We start from the raw sequence: 16481 nt of genomic DNA on the forward strand, positions 1-16481 counted from the left end.
TATAATGAAATATTCCCTGCTACAAAATACCATTATAGTACAAATGCCAAGCATAAACATTATGAAAAACAAGCTAAAGGATTCGTGTCTAGGGGCAAGAATACAGCCCCAGTGGTAGAATGTGTGGTTAGCATGCAGGGCCCTGTTTACAAAACACCTAGTGGCACATCACTTTAATAGTTACATACCTAATGAAACCAGCCTCAGTGAACACTAAAGCTTTACTTTTCCTGTATTTGCTTTAGATGATTAGGAAGTATTTTTTGCCTATTGACTGAGTAAAAGTTCAACTTTACTCTCTGGAAAGGCAAGCCTCTATTCTGTTGGGGGGGGGGGGTGCTGTGACTGGATGGCACAGTGGCCCAGCAAAGTGCACTGGCTAGAAATGTAGCAAAAATTAAAAGCCACTGTGCTGCAAGGAAGGCTTTTCCAGGGCCATGGAGGCTGCCTAAGTTGCTACCACAGTAACAAGAATCCCCTGCTCATTTTTAACTGATGTTTAGTTGAAACTACGTTATAATCTAGCTTTAATGTTAATGCTAAACCTTTCCTAGAACAGTGGGACCTGAAGCTTGGGATTTTATAAAGATTCTTTAAATGGTTACATTTCAATAAATGACTAGATTACTAACCCATGAAACACAAACATCCTAATCTTAATTAGAACACATCCACAAACTGATTTTTTTGTCTCCCAGATATAAAAGAGCAGATGACATAAGGCAAAATACAAACATAGACTTTATTAAATGGTGCTCAATCCCCAGTGAGGAGCTTCCGCTATAAAAGTTTCCATACAGTGGCGAGGCAAGAGGCTGGAATGGTACTGATAACATGGGAGAAACACCTGACCAGGTAAGAACACACAGGGCCTCGACACAGTCAATGCATCACCTACAGCCAGGCAGTGACAGCTAGCGGTCTGTGTCACACTGTGCAACTCAGAGCCTCCAGCCTTGGAGAGAGGAAGGAAGGAGGGGTGAGCCTAGGGTCCACCACTCTGGGGTGCTGCTGCTGAAGGGGGTATTTGGGAAGAGTCAGAATTTTGGTTTACTTCCCCAGCTTTAATACTTTGTGCTTCAGAAGCCTGGAGACGTAAAGTGTTGCAAAACCCAGAGTATGGCAGTATCTTTAAAGAGGCTGGGCTTTTATCCCACGTCTCTCTGGGAGAGGCGAGGGAAGGACAACACCTCAAAGAACTTACAAAGTTCTTTCCTGGTCGTAACCAAGGTCTGCAGAGATGTGAGAGCACAGAGAATGACCTGATGTGTGCAGCACAATCGAGAGTTCAAGTCAAGATTCTCACCACTCCCAGTCACCTCACTCAGGACACGGGTAATAAAGTGACACAGTCCATGATAAGACAAAGGTTACAATATACTGTGGCCATGATACAGCACAGGGCTATGTTTAGTCCATATTTCTTTCACTTAGCTTGCCAGAAAAAACTGGCCTCCTAATCATATTATACTGATGAGGTTTGCTTTGAAGATTTTGTGTACGGAGGGAGCTGCTCTTTATCTGGCACCTGTGTTACAGCCTAGAATACCGTGCATGGTGTAAGCACTGTTCTGTTTTTCCAGAGCCTTCTTCAGCTTCAGCTCTTCTAATTTTTTCCATAATTCTTCACGTTCCAATTCTTTCTTTTTCTCTCTGAGGAGAAACCAACAGTTTTAATCAGAAGCTCACGAAGTCCCTCATTGGCAGACAGTGGAGAAGGTAGAACACCTCGTGTTTTTTTTTTTTTTTTTTGGTTTGTTTTGTTTTTTTTGTCAGCCTCCTGAGTAGCTATATAGGTCTATGTGACCACACACGAGATAACTCACCATAATCACCACAGTGGCTCTAGGTCAGCTAGAGTAACACTTGGGCCCTGTAATGGCAAGCTTCTAACCCACCCATAAGTTTGGGTTCAATTTGGATACAGGCTATAACATGGCCTTTTATTTCTACAGCTCATTTTAAAGAATTTGACTTTCATAGACAGCCATGTGGCCATGTGACCAATTTACAATATCCTGCTCACCTCTTATTTCTATCTGAACTTTGTGGGGGTTGGTTTGTTTGGCATATAGTCCTGGGATTAAAGGTTGACCCACTATATATGCCCTGGTGAGAGAGGGCTGGATCTTTTTTACATAAAATAGCAGGTGGTAGCCTTGATGGAGTAGTTACTGCCCACCTTGAATGATGACCTCAATACCACTTGCTGTAATCCACAGCACTGGAACTGCCAAGCTGTCAGGGAAGCTGTGTAATATATTCACAGTCACTCTGACAATGAAGAAATAGACCTTTCTGAACTGGATGACAAAATGTCTCAAGTACCTCTGTCTCTCAGCTTTGTAGGAACTAGTGAGATCATCAAAAAGCTTGCCGTTCATCTCCATCAGGGTTTTCAGCACGTTGTACACAAGTGCTACGATGGTCCTGAAGGAAAAAGCCAGTCCTGGGTTAGAGGCCAGCAGCTGGGAGACACAACACTTTCACACTTGCATCTCTGAACTGGGCTGGTGTCAGCTGAACACATGACTGACTTAGATGATGTAACTCGCATGTATGATCTGATTCCAAAGCTTACGTCTTTCCTATATTATGCTGATGTTTATAGCTAAGAATATTCTGGTTCTCCATGTGTGTCTCATCTGAAACCCTGGGTTGCAAAGACAAAAATGCCACAGCTGTTAAGAGTATATAGTCTTCAGCTCCTAGTTGGGGGAGGCTAGGTGCAGCTCAGCCACATTGTTTCTGCAGGGGCACTGGCCCTCACTTTGGTAAGACCATTTGCTGAGGGATATCCATATATCTAAAACCGTGACATTGGCATACAGTATTGAACAGTAATACATGAGTTCAAGGCAAGGCCAGCCAGGACTTTTTAGACTATACATTAAATTTTAAAAAACACCAACAAAAAACTTACTGATTCCAGTGTTCTTTGGAAATTTTATACAGACTGGCAAACATAATTGGCAGAATTTTATCAATATTCTCTTCAATCAAACTAAGAATATATTCATTATTCCAGAAGTACAGTGCTCTTTCTGCAACCTACAAAAGATAACAAATGTCAAAATTTATAGGGGAAAAAGGATGGTACAAAATCATAGTCACCAAGGAAGGAAGATGATACCTGAAAATGAGAACTGGAGACACACTTGGATATTTGCTTAAAAAGTGGCTCTTCAATTTTTTTGAATTGTGTTGGTTCAATGACATCTAAGATTTCTTCAATTTCTCCTAAAAACATCACCTAGATTAAAAAGAAAATCTGTTTAAAATGTCACAACAAATGATACTAATTTAGAAGCTATACAGACAAGGAACAGCTGTATGTTAGGAGGTGGACACTGTTCAGGGCTATCTCCGTGCTCCTCCCACTATGGACCAGGGCAAGATTGCAAAGTCTGACTAAAATGCATTGTACTTTATTAAAACCCACCTCTTTCTGACTGCACGTTTTTGGCCAAAATTTCAGCAGTCCTCTGATCACCTACAAGAAACAAGTTTAGAATGAACTGAGCAGTTAGGTTTGGTGATGCATGTCTATAATCCCAGCACTTGGGGTTTCAGGGCCATGAAAATTCCTATATGGCTTCACACCAAGGGCCTGGGACATGATAGTAGACAGGTGAGCAGAGGGGGTCTCTACCTACATTCTAATGGACCAATCGTAATACAAGACAGTGAAATGCAGCCTGATGGAGTGAAGGTTATTTCACAAGAACGTTTTTGTTTTCAGGACTGTAACAGTGACCTTGGATTTCTGATCTCTGCCTTCCACTCTGAGGCCCCATGAATGCTAATACAACCTGAGCTCCAGCCCTAGCTCTTTGAGGTGATCATAAAGAATAGGCAATTTCCCATAATCTAAACTTATACAGTACACATTTAAAAGCCAGGGTTCCTAAATTAAAATATTAAAAGGAGGCCAAATTTTACTAATCTGGTAGTGCACTAAATACTAGAAATGCCAGAATGGTTCAACTCAATAGGTTAAAAGGAAAAACAAACTCTCCCTAATCTTTATTCATTAGTGTTTATTAGGTGGGAGCTTTCATGAGTTAATCTCTAATTAGAGTGCTTGTAGTTTCATATGTACCAGAAAGCTTCTAATTCTGTCTGATTTGTCTTTAAAATATGTTTCCAGCTGTGAGACTGTAACTACTTTTCAAGTGAAAGATGAAAACCATGCACATAAATTTTTAAGCATCCCCTAGGGTTAGCCTAAAGTAGTTGAATTTTAATCCTCCAATATTTGTATTTAAAATGCTTAGAAAGCATTCTACCAGAGCACTCAAATTTTCTGTTTTGGTTTTTCGAGACAGGATTTCTCTGTGGCTTTGGAAGCTGTCGTGGGGTTCCACTGTAAACCAGGCTGGCCTCAAACTCACAGAGATCCACTTGGCCTCCTGAGTATGGGGATTAAAGGCGTGCACCACCAATGCCCAGCTCACTCGAATTATCTTAAAGCTGCAATGGTTTGTATAGTCGTCAGGGGAATTCAAAATCCTAGCATTTAGGGGGCTGAGGCAGGAGGATCATAGTGAGCTAGAAACCAGTCTAGGTATGATATATACAATGTGTTCCATATCAGCCAGTACTGAAGGTTACAGTTCATTATGCTTCTTTGCCTTCTGTTCTCACCCTAACTCAATCATTTTCTTGATAACTAAGACTGCAATCCAATCAGTCCACTCAATTACTCAATCATTTTCTTGATAACTAAGACTGCAATCCAATCAGTCCACTCAATTCCTCATGAGCATGCTCCCTTCCCCCACCTCCCAGTTTCTCCTACTGTGTGACAATGGATACATAGGCTGTAACAAGAGGGAACCAAATACTTACAGGCTCTGTCAGTGTTGTGTCTTTCTCCAGGAACTGCACAACACAGTATGCCAGCTGAAGGGCAAAGACAAGTTTAAGAAAACATCAATGAATTAACAGTTAGGAATATGATATTTTCACATCTACACAAAATGTCACTTCAGTTTATTCTAAGTTCTACAGATTGTTAGCTCCAGACTTAACTTTAAAATACCCCTTAGTCTTCCAGTGCATATCTATTAATATGAAATATGCAGATGTTTTCCTCTAAGGCAGTGGTTCTCAATCTGTGGGTTGTGAATCAGGTATAACATTACGATTCATTACAGCAGCAATGCAAATCATTTAATGGTTGCAGTCACCACAACAGGAAGATTTAAAGGGTTGCAGCGTTAGGGAGTTGAGAACTACTGATCTAAGGTGAGCAGTGACCTGACCAAGACCCTTCTGAGAGGTTTTAGGGTTTGATGCATAAGATTCATTAGGGTCATGAAGCTTAAGTTTAGGTCCTGGACCCTGAGTATAAGTAAACTTCTACTCCTTAACTTAGAACTGCACCAGCAGTATGTACATGAACTCATAATACACAACACTAACATCTTAATATCTCTCAAATTCTTTGTCTTAGTATATACTAAGTATTCCTTTCACTTGCCATACTTGTGAATCTTACCTGAGCATGAAATAAAGCTAGTCCTTTTGCAGTATGCATAGGAATAAGAACCTTCATTAGAAATTGCTTATGTTCTGCTTTCAGCGGCAATGCAAAGCCATTGATGATACTGCAGGGAGAAAAGGCAGGGGAAGAAGGGTTAAGTCACCACCCTGGTTGCAGAAGCTGCACATGAGGAAGGCAGGCTGCTGCTGGGCAGTGTTATCTGTCTCTTTAGCTCTGCATGGCTGCATTTACTTTTCTTCCAAAAGCAACAGGAGAGGGCCTGTCTCAAAGCGGTCAGAATTTCTAACATGTTCAGTAGGGAGTTTCTCCTACAGTTCTGAATAACCTGGAATGAATTCTATCATTACTTCTATGAGGAAATGTGTATGTAAAATCAAAGATTAAAGACTCTTAAAAAAGACTAAGCTAGATTAGGAACGGCCTATCAGCAGTTGGGTAGAGTTCTTATAGTAAATGTTTCATGAAATAACAACTTCCATCCCTTCCCAGTTGGAGCCTGAAAATATCTGGGGCATACGCATCACAGCAGTATTTGATATGCCAAGGCCCTGACACCAGCTTATGCTCTGTTGTTGGGAGTTGAACCTAGGGCCTTGAGCATTGTGCTCTAAACTCTAAAAATATGGGAACTCGTTTTTTTTTCAACTCCAGCTGTTTGGTACATAAAACACCCAGTAACTTAATTCTTAAAAAACCATACCCCCTCCCATACCTACCTTCCTAATATTTCAAGGAGTTCAGCCACACCATTGAAATGTTCTGTTTCATATATAAACCTGAATTTGAAGTAAAGACAGATAACTGTTTAACCATCAGGCATTTTTGTTCACATCACTTTTTTTTTTTAATTAGACAAGGTCTCAAGCATCCCAAACTACCTTCAAGACTATGTGTAGCCAATCTTGACCTTTTGATGTATTTCCTTGAATCACATGTCTGCTAAAATTTGCCACTTGAGAATAACATTCACATTTCCTCTGGGTCATTATATTTTACTTAATAAGGAAGGGACCTTCTCAAAGTAGGAAAGCACTACTCAAAAAAGGGTTCACTTTTTCAACTGCTTAGAATTTTCCTAGATTGTAAGTGACATAGGCTATCCTGTTTTCTACTATCGGGCCTGCCTTGAAAGCAAATGACAGCATGAAGGGCTGCAGTAGATGAGCACTGACTTAAGTGCTGGGGAACAGCCATCACTCATCTCCAATGCTAGCCTCTTTCTTGTGTTCAGTTAACTCAGACTAGGAGAATAAACCTGAAACACAGGCGTTAATGTGAAGCAAATGTTTCAACCACAGTTCCATATGGGTTTTAATTAGCTTTGTCAAAAAAAAAAAAATCAGAACTTTCACAGGTGTTGGCTTAATAGTGATTGTTTAAAAACAATTAAAATGCTTAGAGAAAAGTTTTCCAGCAAATTCTTCCTTCATCAAACACTGTCCTCATTACTACTGCCGACCTAGAAAAGGAGGGCGCATGCTTCTAAAATTTTAATCTGCCACAGGTGAGAACCACTCAATGAGTAGGAATGACTAAGACGCCACAGCCAGGTCAGGTTTCAGATACAAACTAAGTACAGGCGCTTGGTTAAAGAAGGCACGAAGAGAGAGTGCTGTAAATGATGAGTTTACCTAAGGAAGATGTTGTTAATTTGCTTCCTGATGAATGCTCTCAGCCCCAGGAACTTCCCATAAATCCGATGCAAGACAGTCTTCAGGAAGTCTCGTTCTCTCGGATCTTCACTATCAAAAAGCTCCAGGAGCTTTAAAAAAAATCTGACAGATTACTTTAAAAAAATAATCAAGCTAAAACCGCTCTTTTTTCTAATTTTGATTGTAAGATAACCTATGAAATCTTTAACTTTTTCCTAAATATTGTCTTAGCAGATTTTATCTCTGCTAAGTAAACCAAGAGAGAACATGTCATTTTAAAAACACATTATAAAAATAAGATTTTTTTTTAACCTTGCCAGGGACTTTAAAATTCTTTTCCTATCCTAATATTTTTAGTGTCATAATTTGAGAGATGTTTAATGTTTTTTGGTAGCAAGTTAAAAAGTTGGTTTTTGAGACATCGATCTATTACGTGGCCAGGCTGGTTGAACTTGCAATCTTCCTGCCTCTACCTCCCAGGTACTGGTCCTGGGAAGTCAGCCTGATCTACACAGTGGTGAGGCTGTCTCAAACAGCAAGCCCATAATGCAAATATACATGGTCTACCAAACTGCATGGAATCTTATGTTATGAAACTGTGATGCTGGGTAGTTACAGGACAGGTGACAAGCTCTGGGCCTCACCAGATGCTCTGACTCCATTTTGTCTTCAATTGTGTGATTTCAAACCCAAGTAGAATTTCTGAGGTAGTGGTAAGTCACACTCATGTGCCCTAAACAAACGACTTGCTTGTGGTTTGCACTCATTTTTGGCTAAGGGTTCAGTACTGCATGAGGCTACAGCCAGAAATACCTATGAGACAGAAGCACTAATCCAAATTATTATAGTTAAAAATGGCTAAACTTCTAATTTAACCTTAAAGTCCCGTTTCTCATGTTGGTTTACTTAAAAAATGATTTTGCTCAAATTGGAGATTTATCTCTAAGGGGGAAATATTAAGCTTGAGGGTACTTGTTAGCTATACATATGTTGAAATAAAACCTAAATTAGAAATGTCATATTCATAACAGGAAACCTGCTTTTTCTGGCTCTGTTGCCTTCAAATTATTTTTAAAGAATAATTCAATCAAGGTCAGAGGGTCTAGTTCAGCAATTCTCAACCCATGGGTTGTGACCCCCTTGAGGTCTTGTATCAGATGGGCTGCATACTAGGTATTTATTCGTAACAGTAGCAACATTGCAGTTATGAAGCAGCAATGAAACAATGTTATGGTTGGGGGTCAACACACCATGGGAAACTGCATTAAACAGTCCACAACATTAGGAACCCCTGCTCTAGCTCAAATCCAGACCCTGCCATTTACGTGTGGCACTGATGTGGGCTCTCTACAACAATTTATAATGTATTCAAATGGTAACAATAAATACATCTTAGTTTTCTCTGGAGATTCTCTGATTTGAACATAAATTTAAGTTATGCAGGGCCCTTCCTACCTACACCATCCACTCTAACAAAATCTCTCCTATTCTGAGTTTTCAAACTTTCAAAAGCTGAGAATTCTCATAGGGCATTTGCAGAAGCAACCCCTAATCCCCCAGAAGCAGCTGTGGGCAGTACACAGAACTGTCAGAATTAAGATTATTGCTTTGGCTTTCCACATAGTTTGGGGTAGAAGTAGAAAATGTTTCCCACCGTTACCAGGTTTCTCCTCACATCCCCAGAAAAGCCAGTTTTCTGAGTGCCTAGAGCACCAGGCTGCAGTAGCAAGATTCCCCTCAACCTGCTGTCATTTGAAGTAAAGTTTAATGTGTGTGGCTTCCCTAGGTGCTAAGTGCATGAGAACAAGAAAATAAACATGCCTTCCTCTGCAATAGCTCCAAAGACCCCACTTTAATTTGGCTGATTTATATACATTGTTAATGAACAGGGACAGTTCTAAGTAAGGGGACTCTTTAACATCCAGGACACTCGACAGTGGTCTGAAAGGTCCTCATAACAGAATTTTAATTGTGCCCTTGGCATCAAATTTCTAACTGATAATGGCTTTAAGAGAAAATGGATAGAGAAACATTTGGGTCACTTTACAGTTCTGTTTAGGGGCAGATAATTTCAATGATTTAAGAGGTTATAAAGTGGTCTTTAAAAGCTTTTGACAATAAAAACAAATGGTCACATTCTTAGAAATTAATTGCATCTAAGTTCTGGAATTAGAGGTAATACCAGTTTCTAAAAACCAAGAAGTCATTCCATGTGCTTAGCTACCTCCTTTCCTTAACAGTCCCATTTTATTTCACCTGTGGCGCTTGGACAGGAAGGACGGGCGACTGATGCTGGATGTCCAGAAAGGCACAGAGAGCTCAAACTCCGAGATCATTCTCTCCCCTTCAGCTCAAAGTCATAGGTGTTTAACATAGCAGTTTGAAGACTTAGAAATTTTAAAACAGAAGTTTCACCCTTAGATGATATGATCACCCCAAATTTTTGAGGAACTGCAGGAAGGGCAGTTTGACTGATTTCACTGGGTGCTCATCCTTGATTCAAAACTCAACTTCTGAAAGCTACTTTAAAAAAGTGTAACCTGTGTGGGTCAGACGACCACCTGGTCCCCTGGAGCTGGAGTTAATAGGCTTTGGTGAGGGGCCTGATGTGGGTGCTAAGATTTGAACACAGAACTTCTGGAAAAGCAGGAAGGGATTTGACCCCAGTCATCTTGCCAACCCCTCAAAGCTACTCTTATTTTGTTTGTCAAGAACAATTACTAAGTACTTTTAAGTATTTATGTTTTGAATGACTAGTCTTAAGTGCTAAGATATAAAGATTTGAGATCTAGGAGTCCCTTACCTGTTGTACAAACTTCTGATCAATGTATCGCTTTGCAATGCTGGGCTGGAAATCAGGGCTCTCCAAGAATCTCAAGAAGAATTCATACACCAGCTGTGCAAGAAAAAAAAATATTCTAAACACCAGTAAAAACACACCTCTTATCAGCTTGAGTTGGTAATTGTTCTAAATTTAAAGATTTTTTAAAAACCTTTTTATTGTCCTGATTGGCTTTTTATCAACTTGACACAAGTTACAATTATCTGGGAAGGGGAACGTCAATTGATAAAAATGCCTCCTTTGGATTATTGTGGGAGCCCCTTACAGAGAGATGGTCCTGGGATGTGTAAGAAAGCAAACCAGTGAGATGGTCCTGGGATGTGTAAGAAAGCAAACCAGTAAGCAGTATTTATCTATGGCTCCTGTCTCCAGTCCGACAGTCTGTCCTTGGTAGACTATGACATGAACGTGTGTAGGCCAATAGCTCTGTGCTCCCAGGCCACCCTTGGTCATGGAGCGGTCATCACAGTGGCAGAGTCTCCTGAGTCACAGTCTGTCAGGTCTGTCACTCTGCATCACTCATCAGTCAGTGACCCTAAGGTATCAGGTTCATGTTCCTTCCCCCATGTACTACCACCCTACCTCAATTTCACCCCTAGGGTCACCTAAACATAGGCTCAGGATGAGAATGGGCAGTGTGTGCATGCCAGTTTTAAAAATCAATCTCCTGTAAGCCTGGAGTAGGGGATCTGGCAAGATGGTTCAGCATGTAACAGTGCTTGCCACCAACTGCTGACCTGAGTATCCATGTAGGAGAAGATTAAAACAAAACAAAAAACTAAACTCCCACAGGTTTTACACACACACACACACACGTAAAAGCAGAAGGAAGGTATGTACACCAGAGCAAATGAAGCTGACACATGGGTGAGACTGGTATCAAGAAGCATTGTGTGTATGACCTGTATGACAGCACTGTGACTGGAAGTCAGAATTAAGCAGCATATAAGAAGAAGGCATGGCTAGAGTCTTTTATTTTTAACCATAGCTGGGTGATGGTGACGCAAGCACTCAGGAGTCAGAGGCAGATGGATCTCTGTGAGTTAAAGCCCAGCTTGTTCTACAGAGTGAGTTCCAGGACAGCCAGGCCAACACAAAGAAACCGTCTCGAAAAACAAAAGCAAACAAACAAAACCCTATAATAATAATAGTGAGCCTGGAATGCTGTGAAGTTAAACTGTGGAGCTTTGCTGACAGCCCAGTTCACTTGGTACCTATTTGCATACTGCGCACTGGGTGGGCTACATGCAGTGTGAGCAAAGGATAAGTACTATGCGGCTCAAGAAGCTCATCCAGTAAACCAGAGGAGTCAGGTGAACAAAAAGCTAAGAGGACTTTTCATAAGTTGTATAAGGTTTATTTCTTATTTTATGTGTATGGCTGTTCTGCCTGCATGTCTGTATGAGGGCATTAGATCCCCTGAAACAGCCACAGACAGTTGAAAGCCACAATGTAAGTGCTGGGAATCGAACTTGGGTCCTCTGGAAGAGCAGCAGTGCTCTTAACCACTGAGTCATTTCTCTAGACCCAGTTTCTTTTTTTCTTAATCTTATCATTATTTTATGTGTGGGCGTTTTGCTTGCCATGTCTGTCTGTCTACCACCAGAAAAGGGCATTTATCTCCCTGGAACTGGAGTTACAGACAGCTGTCAGTTGTGAAGTTGGTGCTGGGATGCAAACCTGGGTCCTCTGTAAGAGCAGCCAGTGTCGACTCTTAACTGCTGAACCATCTTTCCAGACCCCTACTTTCTTAAGATTATTTTCATCTACATAATTTCCCTGACAGCAATGCACATGAAATGACTAGTCCACATTAGCAAATACCTGCTGTCAAGAGCAGATTTAGCAGTACTGAGGAGATGAAAATGGTTATTTAATCCATACTGAATGAGTTACAAACAGGTGGAAGAAACAACTGGCTGACAACCTTCAAAATGTCACAGTAGATCATGCTTCTATGAAATGAAGCTGCCCCCAGATCTATTCTACATATCTTATCTGTAGACTAGGCTGGTCTCAAACTCAGAGTGGGGAATTAAAAGGTGAGTCACCATGCCTGTCAGATCTGATCTGATAAGTGAAAACACAGAAATTTACCACTCATAGAAATAGTATCTTGATAGCAATTACCATCTTCTAAATGTTAAGAACCATTTTCTCTCAGGAAATTTAAATAGAGCTTCAAATTATACCAGTGAAAAATGGAAACACATTGTTTACTTGGCTAAATTTCTTGTGTTAATTTCTATGAATCTATAAAGATATCCTGATGGAAAAAAATCTGTCTTTACTTTTAAAATTTCAAAAACTAAAAGTCTCTTCCAAAGACTTTCCAACTACACATAATAAAAATGAGTAACACCGGCTAATGAGAATTTCATGCTTTAAAAACCCCCATTACTAAAAATAGTACCACTAATTTTATACCAAGTATGGCAGAAAATTCCAGATGAACTTGTGCTTAATCCTATTAAAAAATAATTTAGGAGCCAGGCATGGGGGTGGATACCTTTAATCCCAGCACTTGGGAGGCAGAAGCAGGCAGATCTCTGTAAATTCCAGAGGCCAGAAAGGGCTATATAAGAGAGAAACCTACGTCAAAACACAAAACAAAACAACAGATCTAGCACCTCCAACTAAATGCTATTATAAGAGACACATTTTAGAGTCAAACAAAAAGGATGGAGAATATAAATCATGGAAACAGTAGCTTAAAGCTGGAATGATTATACTGCTATTCAAAATAAGGACAAAGGACATTTCATAATGATAAGGTATGTATACCTATCCACCTATCAACCAAGTCCCAAAACACAAAAAAATCACAGAAATGCCAAGACAATCCAACATCTGGAGACTCAATATCTTTCTTTCAGTGAACAGATCAGTGAGGTAACAGGCTGGACATTATAAACCAGCTTGGCCCAGGAGCACACAGACCCTTGACAGTATAAACACACATGTAAAGTTCTCCAGGACAAACTGATTACTGCCATCAACTCTATAAGAACTAAAATCATGCAATGCAGTGAAAAAAAAAATCATGTGGGAAGTTAGAAAATATTTTTAAATGAATAAAAAAAATCAATATTTTACGGGAAATAAGTGTTCACACAAAACTTACATATGAATGTATTAACAGCTCTAGTTGTAAAAATAGCCTGTGGTAGTTTGAATGTAACTGACCCCCCATAAGCTCATTAAGAGAGCAGCACTATTAGAAGAGTGAGTATGGCCTTGTTGGAGGAAGTGTGTCTCTGTGGGGACAGGCTTAGAGGTTTCTTTTGCTCAAGCTATGCTCATTGTGACACTGAGTCTACTTCCTGTTGCCTGCAAGATAACAGAGCTCTCATCTACCTCTCTAGCACCATGTCTTTCTGCACACCACCATGTCCCACCATAACAACAATGGACTGAACCTCTGAAACTCTAAGCCACCATTGTCAATTAAATGTTTTCTTTATAAGAGTTGCCATGGTCAAGGTGTCTCTTCACAGCAATATAAGATTAAGACACAGCCAAAAGGTAAAAGAACTTTAACATTCAATAATTTAAAAAAGCAGTCCACATCCATGAATTAGAGTATTATTCAACCGTAAAAAGCAGTGACTTATGCTACAACATAGATAAACCTTGAAAATACTATGCTAAGTAAAAGAACCCAGGCATGAAAAGCCCACACATTATGATTCGGTGTATAAGAACTATCCAACCAGGTAAGTGTATCTTCAAGCAGAAAACAGAGTTTGTTTTCATGTTTGTTGTGAGCTATGAAGATGAGAAATAGAGAACCGAGTACTTAGATGACAGTGTCTACCTGTGCTGAGGAAAGCTGACACCAGACAGTCACCGCACTTGCACAGTACTTTGAATGAAAAAGTAAGATTTTATCTTAACACAGGTATATTTTATTACAATAAAAAAAATTACTTTTAGCTAGTAATAGTGGCACAACTTTAATCCCAGCACTCAGCAGGCAGATCTCTCTGGGTTCCAGGCCAGCCTGGTCTACATAGTGAGCTCCACTCCAGCCAGGGCTACTCAGAGAGGCTGTCACAAAACATTACTTATAGAAAACAAAATAATGTTAGGAAATATATTCAAAATAAATTATTTTTGCATTTTAAAAATTTAACATGGGGGGAAGGGTACATGTCACACCTTCTCTCTTAAGGTTAGAAGAGGAATCTGTTTTCTCATTCCTCCACGTGGGTCCAGTTAGCAGGCTTAACAGCATGTGTCTGCCCTCACCCTGCAACATCCCAGTGGTCCACACTTTTAGTTTTTGGAGACAGGTTCAGGTTCTTATTATGAAGCTCAAACTGGTCTTGAACGAATGATCTTCCTGTCTCAGCCTCCCAAGGGCTGATTACAGGCCCAGTTTAAAAGTCAAGTATTTTAAATAAACACCCCAGAATCAGCAGAGTATTGAAACATAAACATTACTAATAAAAACATGTAGTCCATACCTGTATGTGAGGCCAAGAGGCCTCTAGTGTGGGCTCGTCCTCTTCTGGATCAAAATCTGGATTATCACTTGGAGGAAGTGTACGGAAGATGTTAGCACTGATCTGAAAGAAATTAAGTTTGGATTCATGTTCTTTACTGTATAATTAAAAAAAAAAAAACCCATTGTGGATCATTTTACAATTCCTTCCATATTCTATCCCAGCCATGTTCTGTACCTATAACAAGAAGACCCTCCTTGTTATTATAGTCATAAAACTTCAATGATAGCTTAACTCTGTATTTTAATACTTTTGAGATTTGAGACTTTAAAAACACAAACTACTCTAAAACAAGGAACTGCTCTGAGATGCGTTTTAGAGTCAGTGAAATATGGTATTTATAATTTCTTCCTTTACATCATCAGTATCAGCCAGGACCTAGGTAACCATACACATCCTTTTTTCTCCAGCAAAGACTACACTGTGGTCCCAGTCCACAGTTCATTTTCTTTTTGGAACTTGCTCTGTAGACCAGGCTGGCCTCAAACTCACAGAGATCTATCTGCCTGCTTCTGCATCCAGATTGGAGGATTAAAGGCATGCACCACCACACCCAGTGTTAATTTCTTTTAAGAAAGAACGGACCACAGTTTAGTAACCATTTAAGAGTGAGCTTTGTGTGATGACTACAGTGTCAGGATATAGCTATAGTGTGGACAGACTATAGTGAGGGATATGATTATAATGAGGGAGTTAAATGGGCAATGATGGCATATTCCTTTCATCCCAGAACTCAGGAGGCAGAGACAGGTGGATCTCTGTGAATTCAAGGCCAGCCTGGTCTAAAAAGCTAATTCCAGGACAGCCAAAGTGATTACAAGGAGAAACCCTGTCTCAAAAAACCAAAATAGTAATAATAATAATAAGGGGATAACTACAGTGAGGGAGGACTATAGTGAAGGGATGACTACAGTAAAGGGTTAACTACCTGAGTAAATACCTGGGGCAAGAAGGTAACACAACCAATGTACAAGTAACTTTCCAACTATTCTTACAAAGTGGCACCCAGGACAGTCAAATACCTGTCAGCACCATTACCATAACAGCCAGGCAGCAACTATCTAGAACTTCCCAAGTTACAAATCAAACCCATTTTGTTGTTATTTATTTACTGGAGACAGGGTTTCTCCTGGAACACTTCTGTAGACCAGACTGGCTTCAAACTCAAGAGATCCACCTGCCTCTGGCTCCTGAGTGTTGGGATTAAAGGCAAGCACGACCATGCCCAGCTCTCAAAACCAAATTTAAAGTAAAACCAGTAATAGTCTGATGGGCATCAGCTTCACAAATAGCAGGAAGTCACATTACTGTCACCAGTAAAATCAAAAGTTAACCTGTAGCCACCAATAAAATAGCCCGTAATAAATACTCAGGAACATGTTAAAGGGCTCAGGTTGATCAGGTGGCCCAACTCTTATCCAGAAGCTACACAACAAAAACAATGAAATGTACACATCTTTTCACTTGAGTAAAGAGAGTAAGTCCCAGGATAAAACAGTCTGACATATATTTGAGTATTTTTAATATCTATCAACTTTATAAAGTATCTTCCATTGGCATTTCAAGATTCTTCAATTAAAAACTACTAGGCATTAGTTAACAGAAGAAAATAATCTTTATTCTTAAATTTTTTATAATAAAATGGGAAGTTCAACCAGGCATGGTGGCACACTGTTAATACCAGCACTCAGGAGGCAGAGGCAGGCGGATCTTTGTGAGTTCAAGGGCAACCTGATCTACAGAGTGAGTTATAGGACAGCCAGGGCTAAAAAGAGAAACCCTGTCCCAAAAAATAAATAAATAAATAAATATAGACACTTCATCAAAATTTAATACTTACATCCTCTTTTATTATCTGTGGGAGTTTATTATCTGTGGTTAACTTTTTCTCTATAGCCAATCTTAAAAAAAACACACACACACACTAAAGCATTAATTCCTGTTCTTAAAAATACAACACTAATTCCTAA

General features: G+C 39.8%; 1 protein-coding gene across 2 annotated transcripts in view; it reads right to left on the reverse strand.

The window, feature by feature from the left end:
* Positions 1 to 718: 718 nt before the first annotated feature.
* The window catches only part of Ppp2r5a (protein phosphatase 2 regulatory subunit B'alpha), a 36936-nt gene continuing 21173 nt past the window's right edge, over positions 719 to 16481 (reverse strand). For both annotated transcript variants that reach the window (XM_051186644.1, XM_051186645.1), the window contains exons 3-13: positions 14473 to 14574; positions 9965 to 10057; positions 7141 to 7271; positions 6226 to 6285; positions 5504 to 5612; positions 4852 to 4905; positions 3443 to 3493; positions 3134 to 3253; positions 2924 to 3051; positions 2329 to 2430; positions 719 to 1653 (exon numbers count right to left, since the gene is read on the reverse strand). In XM_051186644.1, the coding sequence (XP_051042601.1) occupies positions 1518 to 1653; positions 2329 to 2430; positions 2924 to 3051; positions 3134 to 3253; positions 3443 to 3493; positions 4852 to 4905; positions 5504 to 5612; positions 6226 to 6285; positions 7141 to 7271; positions 9965 to 10057; positions 14473 to 14574 (1086 nt within the window). In that variant the 3' untranslated portion in view covers positions 719 to 1517. The remainder of the gene's footprint in view (positions 1654 to 2328; positions 2431 to 2923; positions 3052 to 3133; positions 3254 to 3442; positions 3494 to 4851; positions 4906 to 5503; positions 5613 to 6225; positions 6286 to 7140; positions 7272 to 9964; positions 10058 to 14472; positions 14575 to 16481) is intronic.

Source organism: Phodopus roborovskii, unplaced genomic scaffold, assembly GCF_943737965.1.
Source record: "Phodopus roborovskii unplaced genomic scaffold, PHOROB, whole genome shotgun sequence".
NCBI classification, from domain to species: Eukaryota; Metazoa; Chordata; class Mammalia; order Rodentia; family Cricetidae; genus Phodopus; species Phodopus roborovskii.